Below are 19,279 nucleotides of genomic sequence, written 5' to 3' on the forward strand. Positions count from 1 at the left end.
AGTGACCAACCTCCCATGCAGAAGCTTGTCAAAGGCATTGCTAATGTCCATGTAAACATCAAGCACTGCTTTGCCTTCATTAACTTTCCTGGTAACTTCCTTGCAAAACTCTATAAGAATGGTTAGGCATTACCTACCATGCACAAAGCCATATTGACTAACCCCAATTAGTCCCTGTTTATTCAAATATTCATATATCCAGTCTCTTGGAATACCTTTTAATACTTTCCTACTACTGATGTCAGACTCACCAGCCTATAATTTCCTGGCTTATTCTTAGAGCTTTCCTTAAACAACAGAACAACATGAGCTATCCTCCAATCCTCCGGCACCTCACCCGAAGATACCGACATTTTAAGTATATCTACCAGGGCCCAAGCAATTTCAACAATAGTCACCTTCAGGGTCCGAGGGAATACCGTGTCAGGTCCTGGGGATTTATCTACTCTGCCTCAAGATAGCAAGCACCTCCTCCTCTTCAATCTGTATAGGTTACATGACCTCACTACCTGTTTGCATTATTTCCATTGACTCCATGCTAGTTTCCTTAGTAAATACAGATGCAAAAAACCCATTTAAGATCTCCCCCATTTCTTTTGGTTCCATACATAGCCGACCACTCTGATCTTCAAGAGGACCAACTTTATCCCCTACTATCCCTTAATTTTGCTCTTAATATACCTGTAGAAGCTCTTTGGATTATCTTTCACCTTGACTGCCAAAGCTACCTCATATCTTTTAGCCCACCTGATTTCTTTCTTAAGTTTTTTTTGCACTTTTTATATTCCTCAAATACCTTATTTGCTCCCAGCTTCCTATACATGTCATACATCTCTCTCTTCTTTGTCAGAGTTCCAATATCTCTAGAGAACCAAGGTTCCGTATTCTTATTCACTTTGCCTTTAATCCTGACAAGAACATACAAACTTTGCGCTCTCAAAATTTCTCCTTTGAAGGCCTCCCACTTACCAACGACATCCTTGCCAGAGAACAACCTGTCCCAATCCATGCTTTTTAGATCCTTTCTCATTTCTTTAAATTTTGCCTTTTTCCAGTTTGAATTTCAACCTGAAGAGCAGATCTATCTTTATCCATGATCAAGTTGAAACTAATGACGTTATGATCACTGGAACCAAAGTGATCCCCTACACACACCTCCATCATCTGTCCTAACTCGTTTCCTAATATGAGAACTAATATTGCATCCTCTCTAATCGGTACTTCTATATATTGATTTAGAAAACTTTCCTGAACACATCTTACAAACTCTAACCCATCTAGACCTTGAACAGTATGGGAGTCCCAATCAATATGTGGAAAATTAAAATCCCCTACTATCACAATTTGGTTTCCTGCAGTTGTCTGCTATCTCTCTGCAGATTTGCTCAACCAATTCTCACTGACCATTGGGTGGTCTATAATACAACCCCATTAATGTGGTCATACCTTTCCTGTTTTTGCACTCCACCTATATGGCCTCAATAGACAAGCCCTCTGATCTTTTCTGCCTGAGCACTGCTGTAACATTTTCCCTGACTAGCAATGCCACCCCCCCCCCCCCCACCCTTCATCCCTCTGCCTCTGTCACGTCTGAAACATCAGTACCCTGGACCATTAAGCTGACGGTCCTTCCCCTCCTGCAGCCAAGTTTCACTAATGGCTACAATGTCATAATTCCACGTGTCAATCCACACCCTCAGCTCGTCAGCCTTCCCAACAATACTCCTCGCATTGAAATAGACACACCTCAGAAGATTATTACAACCCTTCACTCAACCCTTCTATTTGTGACTTTGCATGAAACTTTAACATCATTTATTTTCAGCCCCACTCCACTATCTACGCTGGCACTCTGGTTCCCATCCCCCTGCAAATCTAGAAACTTTGTTTCCCCAATGAATCCCCTATCAACACAATTTGCCTCTTCTCCCTTTTACCTTCTTAGCCACAGAGCCAGGCTCAGTGCCAGAGACCTGACTGCTGTGGGTTTCCTCTGCTAGGTCATCCCCAAACAGACGCAACTGGATGAACTTTTAGAAGCTGCTGCTGCATGTACTTCTTGCAAGTATAGTCATCAGGGACATTGGAGGTCTCCCTACCTACCTACACCCTGAAAGAGGAGCATTCCACTATCCTCCCTGGCATTGCTACTGCTCTAAATATATAACCTTATAACAATTACAGCATGGAAACAGGCCTTCTAGTCCGTGCCGATCACTTACTCTCACCTAGTCCCATTGACCTGCACTCAGCCCATAACCCTCCCTTCCTTTCCTGTCCATATACCTAACCAATTTTACTTTAAATGACAATACCAAACCTGCCTATGCCACTTCTACTGGAAGCTCTTTCCACACAGCTACCACTCTCTGAGTGAAGAAGTTCCCCCTTGTGTTACCCTTAAACTGTTGCCCCCTAACTCTCAACTCATGTCCTCTTGTTTGAATCTCCCCTACTCTTAATGGAAAAAGCATATCGACGTCAATTCTATCTACCCCCCTCATAATTTTAAATACCTCTATCAAGTCCCCCCTCAACCTTCTACACTCCAAAGAATAAAGACATAACTTGTTCAATCTTTCCCTGTAACTTAGGTGCTGAAACCCAGGTAACATTCTAGTAAAGCTTCTCTGTATCTCTATTTTGTTGACATCTTTCCTATAATTCAGTGACCAGAACTGTACACAATACTCCAAATTTGGCCTTACCAATGCCTTGTACAATTTTAACATTACATCCCAACTCCTATACTCATTGCTCTGATTTATAAAGGTCAGCATATTAAAAACTTTCTTCACCACACTATCCACATGAGATTCCACCTTCAGGGAACTATGCACCATTATTCCTAGATAACTCTGTTCTACTGCATTCTTCAATGCCCTACCATTTACCATGTATGTCCTATTTGGATTATTCCTACCAAAATGTAGCACCTCACACTTATCAGCATTAAACTCCATCTGCCATCGTTCAGCCCACTCTTCTAACTGGCCTAAATCTCTCTGCAGACTTTGAAAACCTACTTCATTATCCATAACACCACCTACTTTAGTATCATCTGCATACTTACTAATCCAATTTATCACCCCAACATCCAGATCATTAATGTATATGACAAACAACATTGGACCCAGTACAGATCCCTGAGGCACACCACTAATCACTGGCCTCCAACCTGACAAACAGTTATCCACCACTACTTTCTGGCATCTCCCATCCAGCCACTGTTGAATCCATTTTACTAATTCAACATTAATACCTAACGATTGAACCTTCCTAACTAATCTTCCATGTGGAACCTTGTCAAAGGCCTTACTGAAGTCCATATAAACAACATCCACTGCTTTACCCTCATCAACTTTCCTGGTAACCTCTTCAAAAAATTCAATAAGATTTGTCAAACATGACCTTCCACGCAGAAATCCATGTTGACTGTTCCTATCCAGATAATTGTATATATCATCTCTAAGAATACTTCCCATTAATTTACCCACCACTGACGTCAAACTGACAGGCCTATGTGCAATAAGGAAGAAAGAATAAATAAAGAAAATGACTCTACCTTATGCTTCTACTCACTGAAGCATCTATGGACCAAAGCTTCACTCTAACATTGGCTGCTTCCTGATAACCACTCTGCTTAAACCTAACTTCTTTTTATTGGACCTTGCCAAATGCCTAATTATGTGCAATCCAATGTCTCCTCAGGAACTGTGGCCTGCAAAATGTGCCGAATGCTCCCGCTTCTTTTAACCTCTCTCTCCCTCTTTGCAGTCCTATGTCCTCTCGGGAACTATGATGCACAAAATGGCAAATCTCTGCATTCTTTCAAGCTTCCTGACCAGGTTGGGGGTCCAAACCAGACCTGATAGGTCGAAGAGTCCAGAGCTGGGTTGGTAGTATTAGGAGTTCAGAACATGGGTAATTGGAGTCCAGTTCTGGATGCTCAGCCTAGGATTTCATACCAGGAGTGGTAGGTCTAGAGTCCAGAGAATGGATGGTGGGGCTGGATTAGGGATAGGGTTAGGATTAGCTGGAAGTTCAGATATTATGTAACCATATAACAATTACAGCATGGAAACAGGCCATCTCGGTCCTTCTAGTCCGTAATGAACACTTACTCTTGAGAGCGGCTAGGGAAGTAGTGATCGGAACAGGAGGGTTGGATTTCGGGGCACCAGATGTGGGGAGGGCGAGGTGATGAGGGTTCAGACTGGGGCGTTTGTGGGAGGGACTGAATGAGGAAGAGGCAGGGTGTGGGGGTTGACCCAGGTGGGAGTAGTTACCATTCTAACCATTTTTAATTCTGCTTCAGGGCAGTAAGCTGCAGTGTGACTTTGGACACCAGGTTCATGAGGCACGGTGGTTCAACAGTTCCCACGTACTGTGTGAGGGTGTCAAGGTAAGTACAGCACTGAAAACCTTTGCAGTTTTTCCCCCTGGCATTGACTGCAAACAGCTGGTGTTAAATAGTCACATAGTAAAGGCAGTCCAATAACCCTTACCCACATACTGAGCTCAACCTCCCATCTCTGAGCAGCCTCCTTGACTTAACACTATAAACCAGTTTCTAACCCTTCTGTAAGCTGTTACTCTGTGGGTGAGGTTCTCCTCTGAATATCCCAGGGATCTGAAGCTGTCTCTCCATTCGAGTTTGTGGCATTGCTGTGTATGTTATGAGTCATTAGGAGAAGGTCCTGACTATACCTCTTTCTCACATGAACACTGAAGACCACAATAATATTTGGAAAGGAATAGATGCTTATCCCAGAAGCTCTGGCCAACAGTTAGCACTCCCAGGGACAGTTTATCTGGTTCTTACTAGCTTCGTACATGTAGAAGTTTGCGGAAGAGAGCTTGTGAATAAATGCTTGTGCTATTTGGAAACTTAGTTGTGTATGAAAGTCTGCATATGAGAGTCTGCAATGGATGCATGTATGATCTTGCTGTGCACAGATTGCCTGTTCTGTTTCCAGTTGTTGGGATGGTGATACTTCCAAGAAGGATGAGGTTGGCTGTGAGGCTCAATGGCAATCTGATGGATGTGAGAGTGGCACTATATAATTGAAGGCTTTTTTTTCTATCTCAGGTCTCCAAATTGTCATTTGCCTGCCTCTTTAATCTTTGGCTGAGGCAACTGTAGAAGCTGGATCTCTGGCACTGAGTCTGGTTCTGCAGTGCAGAAGGGAGGGTGAAGAAGAGGAGAGCGGTAGTGATAGGGGACTCGATAGATAGAGGTACAGACAGGAGGTTCTGTGGTCGCGACAGAGACTCCCAGATGGTTTGTTGCCTCCCAGGTGCCAGGGTCAGGGATGTCTCTGATTGCATGCACAGCATTATGAAACGGAAGGGTGAGCAGCCAGATATCATGGTGCACATTGGTACCAATGATGTAGGAAGAAAGAGTGAGGAGGTCCTGAAGAGTGAGTATAGAGAGCTTGGTAGGAAGTTAAAAAGCAGGACCTCGAGGGTGGTAATCTCAGGATTGCTACCTGTGCCACGTGCCAGTGAGGGTAAGAGTAGGATGCTCTGGAGGTTGAACACATGGCTGAGGAACTGGTGTAGGGGGCAGTGTTTCAGATTTCAGGATCATTGGGACCTCTTCTGGGGCAGGTGGGACTTGTACAAGAGAGACAGGTTACACCTGAACTACAGGGGGACCAATATCCTTACAGGGAGGTTTGTTAGTGCTATTGGGGAAGGTGGGGAGGGGGTTTAAACTAGATTTGCAGGGGGATGGGAACCAGAGTGCCAGGGTAGATAGTGGAACGGGGGTGAAAATAAATGATATTAAAGGTTCATGTAAAGTCACAAATAGAAGGGTTGTGTATGGTGGTAATAATCTTCTGAGGTGTTTCAATTTCAATGCGAGGAGTATTGTGGGGAAGGCTGACGAGCTGAAGGCGTGGATTGACACATGGAATTATGACATTGTAGCCATTAGTGAAACTTGGCTGCAGGAGGGGAAGGACCGTCAGCTTAATGGTCCAGGGTACTGATGTTTCAGACGTGACAGAGGCAGAGGGATGAAGGGTGGGGGGGTGGTGGCATTGCTAGTCAGGGAAAATGTTACAGCAGTGCTCAGGCAGGACAGATTAGAGGGGCTTGTCTACTGAGGCCATATGGGTGGAAAGGTATGACCACATTAATGGGGTTGTATTATAGGTCACCCAATAGTCAGTGAGAATTGGAGGAGCAAATCTGCAGAGAGATAGCAGACAACTGCAGGAAACATAAAAGTTGTGATAGTAGGGGCTTTCAATTTTCCACATATTGATTGGAACTCCCATACTGTTGAAGGTCTAGATGGGTTAGAGTTTGTAAAATGTGATCAGGAAAGTTTTCTAAATCAATATATAGAGGTACCGATTAGAGAGGATGCAATATTAGTTCTCATATTAGGAAACGAGTTAGGAAAAGTGATGGAGGTGTGTGTAGGGGAACACTTTGGTTCCAGTGATCACAACACCATTAGTTTCAACTTGATCATGGATAAAGATAGATCTGGTCCTCAGGTTGAAATTCTAAACTGGAAAAAGACAAAACTTAAAGAAATGAGAAAGGATCTAAAAAGCACGGATTAGGACAGGTTGTTCTCTGGCAAGGATGTCATTGGTCAGTGGGAGGCCTTCAAAGGAGAAATTTTGAGAGTGCAGAGTTTGTATGTTCCTGTCAGGATTAAAGGCAAAGTGAATAAGAATAAGGAACCTTGGTTCTCTAGAGATATTGGAACTCTTGATGAAGAAGAGAGAGATGTATGACATGTATAGGAAGCTGGGAGCAAATAAGGTACTTGAGGAATATAAAAAGTGCAAAAAAATACTTAAGAAAGAAATCAGACATGCTAAAAGAAGACGTGAGGTAGCTTTGGCACTCAAGGTGAAGGATAATCCAAAGATCTTCTACAAGTATATTAAGAGCAAAAGGATAGTAAGGGATAAAGTTGGTCCTCTTGAAGATTAGAGTGGTTGCCTATGTATGGAACCAAAAGAAATGGGGGATATCTTAAATGGGTTTTTTGTGTCTGTGTTTACTAACGAAACTGGCATGGAGTTAATGGAAGTAAGTAGTGAGGTCATGGAACCTATACAGAGGAGGTGCTTGCTATCTTGAGGCAAATCAGAGTAGATAAATCCCCAGGACCTGACAGGGTATTCCCTCAGACCATGAAGGAGACTAGTGTTGAAATTGCAGGGGCCCTGGGAGATATGTTTAAAATGTTGGTGTCTACAGGTGAGGTGCTGGATGATTGGAGGATAGCTCATGTTGTTCCGTTGTTTAAAAAAGGCTCTAAAAGTAATCCAGGAAATTACAGGCCAGTAAGTTTGACAGTGGTAGTAGGGTAAATTATTGGAAGGAGTACTAAGAGATAGGATCTACAAGTATTTAGATAGACGGGGACTTATTAGGGAGAGTCAACACGACTTTGTGCGTGGTAGGTCAGGTTTAACAAATATATTTGAGTTTTTCGAGGAGGTTGCAAGGGAAGTGGATGAAGAGAAGGCAGTGGATGTTGTCTATATGGACTTCAGTAAGGCCTTTGCCAAGATCCCACATGGAAGGTTAGTTAGGAAGATTCAGTCAAGTATACATGGTATACCTAGCTAGGTAGTAAATTAGATGAGACATTGGCTCAAAGGGAGAAGTCAGAGAGTGGTAGTGGAGGATTGCTTCTCTGAGTGGAGGCCTTTGACTAGTGGTGTGCCACAGGGATCAGTGCTGGGTCCATTGTAATTTGTCATCTAAATCAATGATCTGGATGATAATGTGGTCAATTGGATCAGCAAACTTGCTGATGATACAAAGATTGGAGGTGTAGTGGACAGTGAGGAAGGTTTTCAAAGCTTACAGAGGGATCTGGACCAGCTGGAAAAATGGGCTGAAAAATGGCAGGAGTTTGATACAGACAGGTGTGAGATATTGCACTTTGGAAGGAAAAACCAAGGTAGAACATACAAGGTAAATGGTAGGGCACTGAGGAGTGCAGTAGAACAGAGGGATCTAGGAATACAGATACAAAATTCCCTAAAAGTGGCGTCACAGGTAGATAGGGTAGTAAAGAGAGCTTTTGGTACATTGGCCTTTATAAATCAAAATATAGTGTATAAAAGTTGGAATGTTATGGTGAGGTTGTATAAGGCATTGGTGAGGCTGAATTTGGAGTATTGTCTACAGTTTTGGTCACCGAATTACAGGAAGGATATTAATAAGGTTGAAAGAGAGCAGAGAAGGTTTACAAGGATGTTGCCGGGACTTGAGAAACTGAGTTACAGAGAAAGGTTGAATAGCTTAAGACTTTATTCCCTGGAGTGTAGAAGAATGAGGGGAAATTTGATAGAGGTATATAAAATTATGATGGGTATAGATCAGAGGTCGGCAACCTGCGGCTCCAGAGCCACATGCGGCTCTTTGATCTCTGTGATGCGGCTCCCCGTGGTTTGTTAGCTTTTGAAATGTAATTCGAAATTTGAAGATTATGGTGATCTTGTACAATATGAAAACTTTGCGGAGACACCGTTTCCTGGCACATCCGAAACGGCTCACAATTAGCCACCGTTCCGACTAAGGGAGATAGCCTACGGGGGTTTGTGAGTACGTGTCTTTTGGAGCATCCGCACCCACGGGGGGGGGGGGGCGGGTTGAGGGAGGCTTTAAAGCAAGGCTGTTTAGTTCGAATAAAGTTACCTTTGACTGCAGTCTTTATTTTAGCGCTGCGTGTAGCGCTACACCGCTACAACGTGTTTTTTATCGCTATTAATATACATCACCACTGCCAATGCCTGACACCCGCCAGTGCGCGCATTCTTTTAATTCTTCGATCCAAGGTAGGCTACCTATGTAGTAACCTTCAACCCAACGTCTTTTTTTCGGAGTTCAAAATGTTTTTGCTGCATGCAGAAATGTAATTTCGTTTTCTCTGCAGGAGTTCATCAATTTCAAAAATGCAACACATTATAGTTTGTTTATACATAGCATAAAGGCAAAAAAAAAACCCATTGTATGCAGTGTTATTTCATTTTGTGGCTCCCAGTGTTTTCTTTTCTGTGGGAAATGTGTCCATATTGGCTCTTTTAGTGGTAAACGTTGCCGACCCCTGGTATAGATAGAGTGAATGCAGGCAGGCTTTTTCCACTGAGGCTAGGGGAGGTAAAAAAAAAACCCAGAGGAAAAGTTTAAAGGGAACATTAGGAGGGGGCGTCTTCACACAGAGTGTGGTGGGAGTGTAGAATGAGCTGCCAGAAGGAGTGGTAAATGCGGGCTCACTTTTAACATTTAAGAAAAACTTGGACAGATACATGGATGAGAGTTGTATGGAGGGATATGGGCTGGGTGCAGGTCAGTGGGACTCGGCAGAAAAATGGTTCAGCACAGCCAAGAAGGGTCAAAAGGCCTGTTTCTTTGCTGTAATGTTCTATGGTTCTAAATGCTTGTCTAACTATATTGGGTAGCATCTCCTGGTTACTGGGCATGGGTGTCACTGGGATTAGTTTGGCAATATTGCACACATCCAGACCCAGCACCCAGAGCACCTTCACCACTGTTTGTTCCCTGCTTCCTTCTGAACCTCTTTGTAGACCACCATTTCCTTTGTTTTTTCAGCTGTTGACACACAATGCAAGCCAACAATTTCCCATCAGGCTGAGGCTGAAGGAAGATTCAGAGAAGCTGATTGACAATCCTAGCGCCACCTCAGGTTTGGTACACTGCGAGTGTGACTGTACTACGGATGTGTGGCAGGGTGCCACTTTTGTCCTGATGAACCAATGCTCACTCAAATGATTTATGGGATTACATGCTGAGATGCAGGTCTTTACTCCCACTGTGTCAGGGGCTGCTTTTTCAACAGTTCACTGCATGTTAAATGGTTCAGGGCTCCAACTTAGAATCGACAGCTGGCAGCACCCATCCTATCCATAAAAGAGTTTGGCTGTAGGCAGCATTGAACTGTTAGACAAGCTGAATAGCCCATGGTTTGGCATGGAATGGCAACCATGAGGATATGTGAAGTCGTGCTGAGCTGGCAGAATATAGAACATTACAGCACAGTACAATGCCTATGATGTTGTGCTAAGTTTTTAACCTGCTCTAAGATCAATCTAACCCTTTCTTCCTACATAAACTTTCCTTTTTCTATCGTCCAAATTTCAAAAAGGTAAAAATAAATTCATTATCAAAGTGCATATATGTCACCATATATAACGCTGAGTTTCATTTTCTTGTGGGCATACTGAATAAATTTATAGAATACTCATAACAGAATCAGTAAAAGACCGTCCAACTTGGTCGTTCAACCGGTGGGCAGAAGACAACAAATTGTGCAAAATGCAAAAAGAAATAAATAATTATCAATAAAGAAACAGAAATATCCAGCACATAAGATGAGTCCTTGAAAGTGTGTCCATTGTTTGTGAATACATTTCAATGATGGGGCAAGTGAAGTTGAGTGAAATTATCCCCTCTCGTTCAAGAGAGGTAGTAACTGTTCCAGAACCTGGTAATGTGAGTTATGATGAGCATGTCGTGGGTAGTGGAAATCCTTGATGATGGATTTTGTTTTTCTGTGACAGCGTTTCATATTGATGTGCTCAGTAGCCGGGAAGGCTTTACCTGTGATGGACCAGGTCATATCCACTACTTCTGATAGGATTTTCCATTCAAGGGCATTGTTTTTTCAATACCAGGTTGTGATATAGCCAGTCAGTATACTCTCCACTATACATCTATAGACATTTGTCAAAATTCTAAATATCATGCCGAATCTTCGCAACTCCTAAGGCAGTAGAAGGGTTGCTGTACTTTTTTCATAATTGCACTTGTGTTTTGGGTTAGGACAGGTCTTCTGAAATAATAACACCAAGGAATTTAAAGTTGTTGACCCTCTCCACCTTTGATCATCCAATGAGCACTGGCTCATTGACATCTGGTTTCCTTCTCCTGAAGTCAATAATCAGCTTTTGGTCTTGTTGACATTGAGTGAGAGATTGTTGCTGAAGCATTGCTCAGCCAGATTCTCAATTTCCCTCCTGTTTGCTGATTCATCACCACATTTGATTCGGCCTACAACAGTGGTGTTGTCAGCAAGCTTGAATATGGCATTGGAGCTGTGCTCAGCCACACAGTCATAAGTATAAAGTTGAGTAGAGCAAAGGTGCACCTATGTCGTTGGAGATTGTGGAGAAATGTTGTTGCCAATCCAAACTGACTGTGGTCTGCAAGTAAGGAAATTAAGGATCCAATTGCACAAGGAACTATTGAGAACAAGGTCTTGAAGTTATTGATTAGTTTTGAGGGGATGATTGTATTGAGTGCTGAGCTGTAGTTGATAAAGGGTATCCTGATGTATGCATCAATGCTCTCCAGATGTTCCAGGGTTGAGCGAAGAGGCAGTGAGATGGCATCTGCTGTGGGCCTGTTGCTTCAGTAGAGAACTTGGAGTGGATTTAATTTGCTTCTCAAGCAAGCGCTAATAAGTTTCATCACCAATGTCTCCAAACATTTCATCACTGTGGATGTAAGTGCTACTGGGTGATAGTCATTGTGGCAGGTCACCATGCTCTTCTTCATTGGTATAATTGAAGCTTTCTAGAAGCAGATATGTACCACACACTGCTGAAGCAAGAGGTTAAAGATCTCTGTGGACACTCCAGCTTGTTGATCAGCACAGGTCTTTGGTAGTTGGCCAGGTACCTTGTCTTTGCCGAATGCCTTTTGTGGGTTCATCCCGGGTAGAGTGCTCAAAGTATGTGCAGACCAGCTAGCAGATGTTCTCACTGACATCTTCAATATCTCCCTGAGCAGCACCACTATTCCAACGTGCTTCAAGGCCGCCACCATCATCCCCGTGCTGAAGTCTTCAGTGTCCTGTCTAAATGACTACCGTCCCGTTGCACTTACATCCATCGTGATGAAGTGTTTCGAGAGGCTCGTCATGAGGCATATCAAGACCCTGCTGCCCCCCTCACTGGACCCCCTGCAGTTTGTGTACCGTCCCAACCGCTCAACAGATGACACCATTGCCACCACCCTCCACTTGGACAAAAAAAGACACATACGTTCAGATGCTGTTCATAGACTTCAGTACAGCATTCAACACAATCATCCCTCAGAAACTGATTGGAAAGCTGAGCCTACTGGGCCTGAACACCTCCCTCTGCAACTGGATCCTAGACTTCCTGACTGGGAGACCTCAGTCAGTCTGGATCGGGAACAGCATCTCCAACACCATCACACTGAGCACGGGGCCCCCCCAGGGCTGCATGCTCAGTCCACTGCTGTTCACTCTGCTGACCCACGACTGTGCTGCAACACACAGCTCGAACCATATCATCAAGTTCGCCGATGACACGACCGTGGTGGGTCTCATCAGCAAGAACGACGAGTCAGCTTACAGAGAGGAGGAGCAGCGGCTAACGGACTGGTGCAGAGCCAACAACCTGTCTCTTAATGTGAACAATACAAAAGAGATGGTTGTTGACTTCAGGAGGGCACGGAACGACCACTCCCCGCTGAACATCGACGGCTCCTCGGTAGAGATCGTAAAGAGCACCAAATTTCTTGGTGTTCACCTGACGGAGAATCTCACCTGGTCCCTCAACACCAGCTCCATAGCAAAGAAAGCCCAGCAGCGTTTCTACTTTTTGCAAAGGCTGAGGAAAGTCCATCTCCCACCCCCCATCCTCATCACATTCTACAGGGGTTGTATTGAGAGCATCCTGAGCAGCTGCATCACTGCCTGGTTCGGAAATTGCACCATCATAGATCGCAAGACCCTGCAGCGGATAGTGAGGTCAGCTGAGAAGATCATCGGGGTCTCTCTTCCTGCCATCATGGACATTTACACTACACGCTGCATCCGCAAAGGAAACAGCATTATGAAGGACCCCATAACCCCTCGTACAATCTCTTCTCCCTCCTGCCATCTGGGAAAAGGCTCTGAAGCATTCAGGCTTTCACGACCAGACTATGTAACAGTTTCTTCCCTGAAGTTATCAGACTCCTCAATACCCGAAGCCTGAACTAACACCTTGCCCTACTGTTCTGTTTATTATTTATTGTAATGCCTGCACTGTTTTTGTGCACTTTATGTAGTCCAGTGTAGGTCTGTAGTCTAGTGTAGCTTTCTCTGTGTTGTGTTTTTTTTTATTAAGTAGTTTGGTCTAGTTTTTTGTACTGTGTCATGTAATGCCATGGTCCTGAAAAACGTTGTCTCATTTTTTACTATGCACTGTACCAGCAGTTATGGTCGAAATGACAATAAAAGTTGACTTGACTTGAAAGCTGTTTGCATATTGGCCTCAGAGACTGAAATTACAGGATTGTTAGGGGATGTTGGAGTTCGTGATGGTTCCTCCATGTTTTGATAATCAAAATGAGCATTGGAGGTATTGAGGTCATCTGGAAGTGAAGCCTTGCTGTCTCCCATGTCGCTTGATTCAAATTTTGAAGAGGTGAGAGTATTCAAGCCCTGACACAACTGTCAAGCATCCTTTGTTGATTCAAGTTTGGTCCAGAATTGCCTCTTTGCCCATGTGATGGCTTTCCAGAGATCATACCTGGACCTCTTGTAACTTTCTTGGTCACCAGATTTGAATACCTCTAATCTGACTCTCCTCAGATTGTGGATCTTATGGTTCATCCAAGGCTTTGGGAATTGGGGATTTGGGAAGACTTTGAATGATTTTGTGGAGTCCGTTACAGCCATTCATTCAGATCTGCAGATGAGTCCTTGCACTGTCCAATGACTTGAATCATTCCTGTAGCCAATTCTCTGCCTCCCACGACCACCTTTTTGTTGTCCTTGTCTCTGAAGCTTTGCTCTTCAGCCTCTGTCTGTATGCAGATAGGTGAAGGACAGCGAAGTGATCCAATTTACTGAATGCAGTCTGGGCATGGAACAATGGAATGGTGGGCATCCCTTATCTTAGTAGAACACTGTAGAACACTAATGTAGATCATTAATGTGTTGGGACCTCTGGTGCTACAGATCATATGCTGATTGGGCGGAGTTTTCTTCAAACAAGCCTGGTTGATGCACCCAATCATGATTTGAAATGTATCAGGATGGGCTGTTTCTTGTTTGGAGATGGCAGCATGCAATATCTTTAGCAGTTGATTTTAATCAGGCGAAGGTAGTAGATAAACTGCAGTCAGGATTATGGGGCAAGCTCCCTTGGTAAATAAAATGGATGGCATATGACCAAGGTCGGAGGAACACAAGTTCAACAGAACTGCCACATCAGAGCACCATAAGAGTTTATTGTGAAACACACACCTTCACCTCTTTCCTTTTCCGAATGAGCAGTTTGATGCATTCGGTAAATTGAGAAACCTTCTGGTTTGACTGCTCATTTGCCCTGATACAGCAGTCTCGCCCTGAGGTCCTCAGTTTTGTCCTCTAGCGACTACACATTTGCTAACAAGATGCTGGTAGAGTTAGCCTCATCCCTCTACATTTCAGACTGGCTTAGAGTTCCCTCCCCTCCTGCCTTGCTTCCAACCATGGCAATAAACCTTCATCTGCTTAGAGGTGCTGTACCTGCCTAGTCCACCGAGACCTTAAGACGGTCGTGAAATCTAAATCATTAAGCCGCCTTAAAAGTGCATTGTTCAGATGGAAATTACATGCTGTGGATTGCAGTGAGAGTAATTCAAAAGAGGTATATTTAAAAGTATATTTGAAGTATTATCTGCAGGCTGAAAAATGTGATTCACCATTGCTATCTTTAATGGATAAATACTGGTATAATTCATGTGCTTATGTAAAAGTTTCTTAAATGTCCATAATATATCTGACTCTATCACCACCCATGGTAGCGTATTCCATCCACCCACCACTCTCTGTGTAAAAAAAACCAAAACAAAAAAAAAACTGTCTCTGTCTTCCCCCCTATTCTTTCTTCCAATCACCTTAAAATTATGCCTCCTGGTATTCGCCATTTCCACTCTGGGGAAAAAAAAGTCTCTGCCTCTTATACATGCCTCTTGTACATCTCTATCACTCTAGAGAGAAAAGTCCTAGCTCACCAAACCTATCCTGATAACATGTGTTCTCTAGTCCAGGCAGCATCCTGGTAAATCTCCTCTGCACCCTCTCTAAAGCTTCCACATCCTTTCTATAATGAGATGTCCAGAACTGAATACAGTATTCCTAGTGTGGTCTATCTAGGGTTGTATAGAGCTGCATCATTGTCTCATGGCTGTTAGACCATAAGCCATAGCAACAGTAATAGGCCTATTAGGCCTTTTGAACTCAGCCCTCCAAATAATGAAGTCCAACACACCCTCAAACATTGACTATTTACTCTTTTCCATGGATGCTGCCTGGCCAGCTGAGTTCCTCCAGCATTTTGTGTGTGTTCCTTTCAATATTTGACAGGTTCAATGAGATCCCCCTTCATTCTTCTAAACTCCCCTTTCATTCTCATGAACCTCATCTGGACCTTCTCCAATGCCAGTATCTCCTTTCTTAGATAAGGGGCCAAAAATTGCTCACAATACTCCAAGCATGGTCTGACCAATGCCTTATAAAGATTTAGCATTATGTCTTTGCTTTTATATTCCAGTCTTTTTCCAAGTTCCTTTGCATCCCAGTTCAAATTTTAATTTTCTTCCTGTTTAGTCTACATCTTTATTCCTTCCAACGAAGTGAATGACCATGCACTTTCCTACACTATATTCAGTTTGCCATTTCTTTGTCCATTCTCCTAATGTGTCTAGGTCCTTCTGCAGACTCCCTGCTTCCTCTAGTGAACCAACATATGCTCTTCCCACTCTGCTGACAACTGGACCAGTGCAGACATATCTTTATTCTGTGACTAATGTGGGTCATCCCTAACATGGGAGTGTTTTATACAGATGGTGAAGACATTTTACTCTGATTTGCATTGTCCCTGTCCTAGCAATGGGAACATTTTGCGTAGAAGTTTTACTCTGACCCTGATCCACACTCGGAACGTTTGGGGTAGTGCAAAGGGAGCTACATAACCTATGCTGTCCCATTTCTGGTAATGTTTGATGAAGCATGTAGAGGCAACATTTCTATCATATCTAGCTATACTTTGGGAATTGAAGGTCCTGTCACAATGATTAAAGTGAAATCTAGAAGAGGAGTTGGATTTTCTGAAATGGCATTACATGCTAAAAAATGCTAAAACATAAATCTTTCAATGACTGGCAGGAAATCTCCAAACATTGCTTTTCAATTTTCAATGCTAGTGAAGCGCATTAAACCTCAAGATGAGAGTTTAACCTCAAGGTTGGGAAAGGAAGTCCTAACGCAAATATTATGTCTCTGCAGTGGAGGTGTACAACTGTGCAAGTGGCAGTTCAGACTGCTCAGAGTGCTGGGGACGAGATGACCGGGGACATCAATGTGTCTGGTGTGGGACAACGCAGAGCTGCAAGCTGAAGAGTGAGTGCAGGCAGATTGTGGACAACTGTCCTGCCCCTGAGATCCACAGGGTGAGTAAGGCTTCTCTCACCCTAGGCGTTATCATGCACCAAATCAGTTCTATACTCTAGGGGTGGAGTCCTCCATATCCAGACTCTAGTCTCACCTAACCTCAGTGGAAAAAGCCTGCTTGCATTTACCTATCTTACTATACTTCTCATAATTTTCTATGCAGTATATCTATCAAATCTCTCCCCATTCTCCTTCGTCCAGGGAATAAATTCTAACCTACTCAACCTTTCCCTATTATTAAGGTCATCAAACCCTGGAAAATTCTCTTGTAATTATTCTCTATACTCTTTCAAACTTATATCTTTCCTGTAGGTAGATGACCAGAATTGTACACAATGCTCCAAATTAATAGAGATATAACGAAGATAGTCAACGTGGCTTAGTTCAGGGGAACTCTTTCCAATTTGAGTTTTTTGAAGAAGTAACAAAATGTATTGATGAGTGCATTTGGCTAATATAGTCTCTGTGGACCTACGAGAGGTTTTTGACAAGTTCCACTTCATAAATTGGTCGAAAAAGAAGACCCCACGTGATCTTAAATTGTTTCGGTAATAGGAAACAGGGTGATGGTGGACAATTGTGTTTGGGATTGGAAACCTGTGAAGAGGTAAAAGGCTGAGTAAGGAATCTGATAGGAGAGGATAGTTGACTATGGAAGAAATGGAAGGGGGAGGGACACCGTGGGGAGGTGATGAGCAGGTGAGGAGAAGAGATAGGGAATGAGGATAACCAGAATGGGGAATGTAAAAAGGGAGAAGGTGGGAAGAAATTACAAGAAGTTACAGAAATTGATGGTCATGCCATCAGGCTGAAGTTTCCCCAGACAGGATATGAGTTTGACCTCATCATGACAGTAGAAGAGTCCATTGACCAACATGTTGGTATGGGAAGTTCAATTGAAATGAGTAGCCACTGAGAGATCCTGCCTTTTGTTGTGATAGAACAAAGGTGCTCAACGAAGTATTCCTTCAATCTACTTTGGGTCTTACTGATGTAGAGGAGACTGCACCTGGAGTACCAGATACAGTGGATGACTCAGAAAGTCTCGCAGGTGAAGTGTCATCTCACCTGGAAGGACTATCTGGGGCTTTTGAATGAGGGAAGAGGTGTCGGAGCAGGTTTAACTCTTGTTAAAATGGCATGCCATTTACAAAAATAAAATACTATAAATTACAAAATAAATGAATAGTGCAAAAAAAAAAGGAATTACAATGTGCAGTCCACAGACAGTTCAGACATCTGACAGTGGAGAGAAAGAAATAGTTTCAGAATCTTTGAGATGTTGCCTGTGGTGGAGTATTTCGGTTCTGAGAAAAACCTGGACTGTTTGCGTTTGTTTGAATTGGAGCAGAGCCTTCAAAGGAAGGGGTTCTGAATGAAGGCAACAAAACTGTGGAGGCATAGAAAGGTTAGATAATCAGAAACTATTGCACATAACAGGGCATTGGTTTAAGAAATGTGGGAAGAAGTTCAGAGAGCATGTGAGGAAGAATATTTTTATGTAGTGGTTGGTTGGAATCTGAAACATTTTGCGTGAGATGGTGGAGGCAGGTTCTCAACTCTTTGGAGGTGGCATGGTAGCGTTGAGGTTAATGTAACACAATTACAGTGCCAGCAACCCAGGTTTAATTCTTACCACTGTCTGCAAAGAGCTTGTATGTTCTCCTTGTGACCCGTGGGCTCCCTCTGGTTGCTCCAGTTATCTCCCACATTCCAAAGATGGATGGGTTAGTAGTTTAATTGACCATTTGGGTATAATTGGGCAGCACTAGCTCTTGGACCAGAAGGGCCTGTTACTGTCCTGTATCTTTAAATAAAAATAAATACAAATTTACAAAGTATCTGGGCAGCATTTGAATTGCCAAGACATAGACCACATGGTAAATGGGCATGAAGATGGGGGACTGCTGTACACCCAGCATGTAAGGGCGCAAAGCAGACCTTGCAATGTGTCTCCTCATTTTTATTTTGAACTTTATCAGTTGAAACATTTGTAGATTCAAACAACATGGAGACTAGCCATTTGGCTTGTTGTGTCAATGCCAATCAGTAGGCACCCATCTATATTAATTACTGACGCCAGAACACCCTGTATCACACTCACAAACTCCACAACACTCTGTACACCATATTAAGCCCATCTTCCAGCCTTCTATGCCTACACATTTCAAATGCTCATATTGACAGATATTACATGCTTTCAGTGTGCCAGCTACAACCACTCTGTCAGCCACTGTACTTCAGATACTTGCCATGGATGAGATTCAAGGTTGTTTAATGTCATTTCCTATACACAAGTGAAAATGAGAATTATATCTTATGCAGCACATAAAGAACCCACAAAAGATGAAGAACAGAATAATAATTAAAAACACGATAAATATAAATACATAAGATAGCTTACAAACATTGATTGTATGTCCATAAAGTGACGCTAGGCTGTACATAAGGTGACTGACAGGAAATAATAAAGTAGTGGTGGCTGGGTGCGTGGAGGGGAGGGTTAATGCATGGAGGTGTTGATCAGCTTCACTGCTTTTGTACTCCCCTCTAATCTCTTAAATCTATGTTCTCTAGATTTACCAACCCCAATAAAGGGAACATCTCCTGCTCTTTATCCTATTTTTACCCCTAATGATTTTATATACCTCTATCAGATCCTCTGCTACAGGAAAACAGACCCAGTGTCTCCAGTCTCTACTTATAACTAAGCTGCTCCATCCCAGGGAATATCCTGATGACTCTCCTTTCCACTTTGTCCAGCACAACCACATCTTTAATGTAGTGTGGTAACCAGAACTTCACACAATCCTC

The 19,279-nt window shown here is 43.1% G+C and overlaps 1 protein-coding gene across 1 annotated transcript in view; it reads left to right on the forward strand.

The window, feature by feature from the left end:
* Positions 1-19,279, forward strand: part of plxnd1 (plexin D1) — a 198,854-nt gene that overhangs the window by 66,826 nt on the left and 112,749 nt on the right. The window contains exons 10-12 of the mRNA XM_059944489.1: positions 4,319-4,405; positions 9,604-9,697; positions 16,301-16,464. Coding sequence (XP_059800472.1) covers positions 4,319-4,405; positions 9,604-9,697; positions 16,301-16,464 — 345 coding nt within the window. The remainder of the gene's footprint in view (positions 1-4,318; positions 4,406-9,603; positions 9,698-16,300; positions 16,465-19,279) is intronic.

The sequence above is a fragment of the Hypanus sabinus genome, chromosome 19 (genome assembly GCF_030144855.1).
Source record: "Hypanus sabinus isolate sHypSab1 chromosome 19, sHypSab1.hap1, whole genome shotgun sequence".
Taxonomy (NCBI): domain Eukaryota; kingdom Metazoa; phylum Chordata; class Chondrichthyes; order Myliobatiformes; family Dasyatidae; genus Hypanus; species Hypanus sabinus.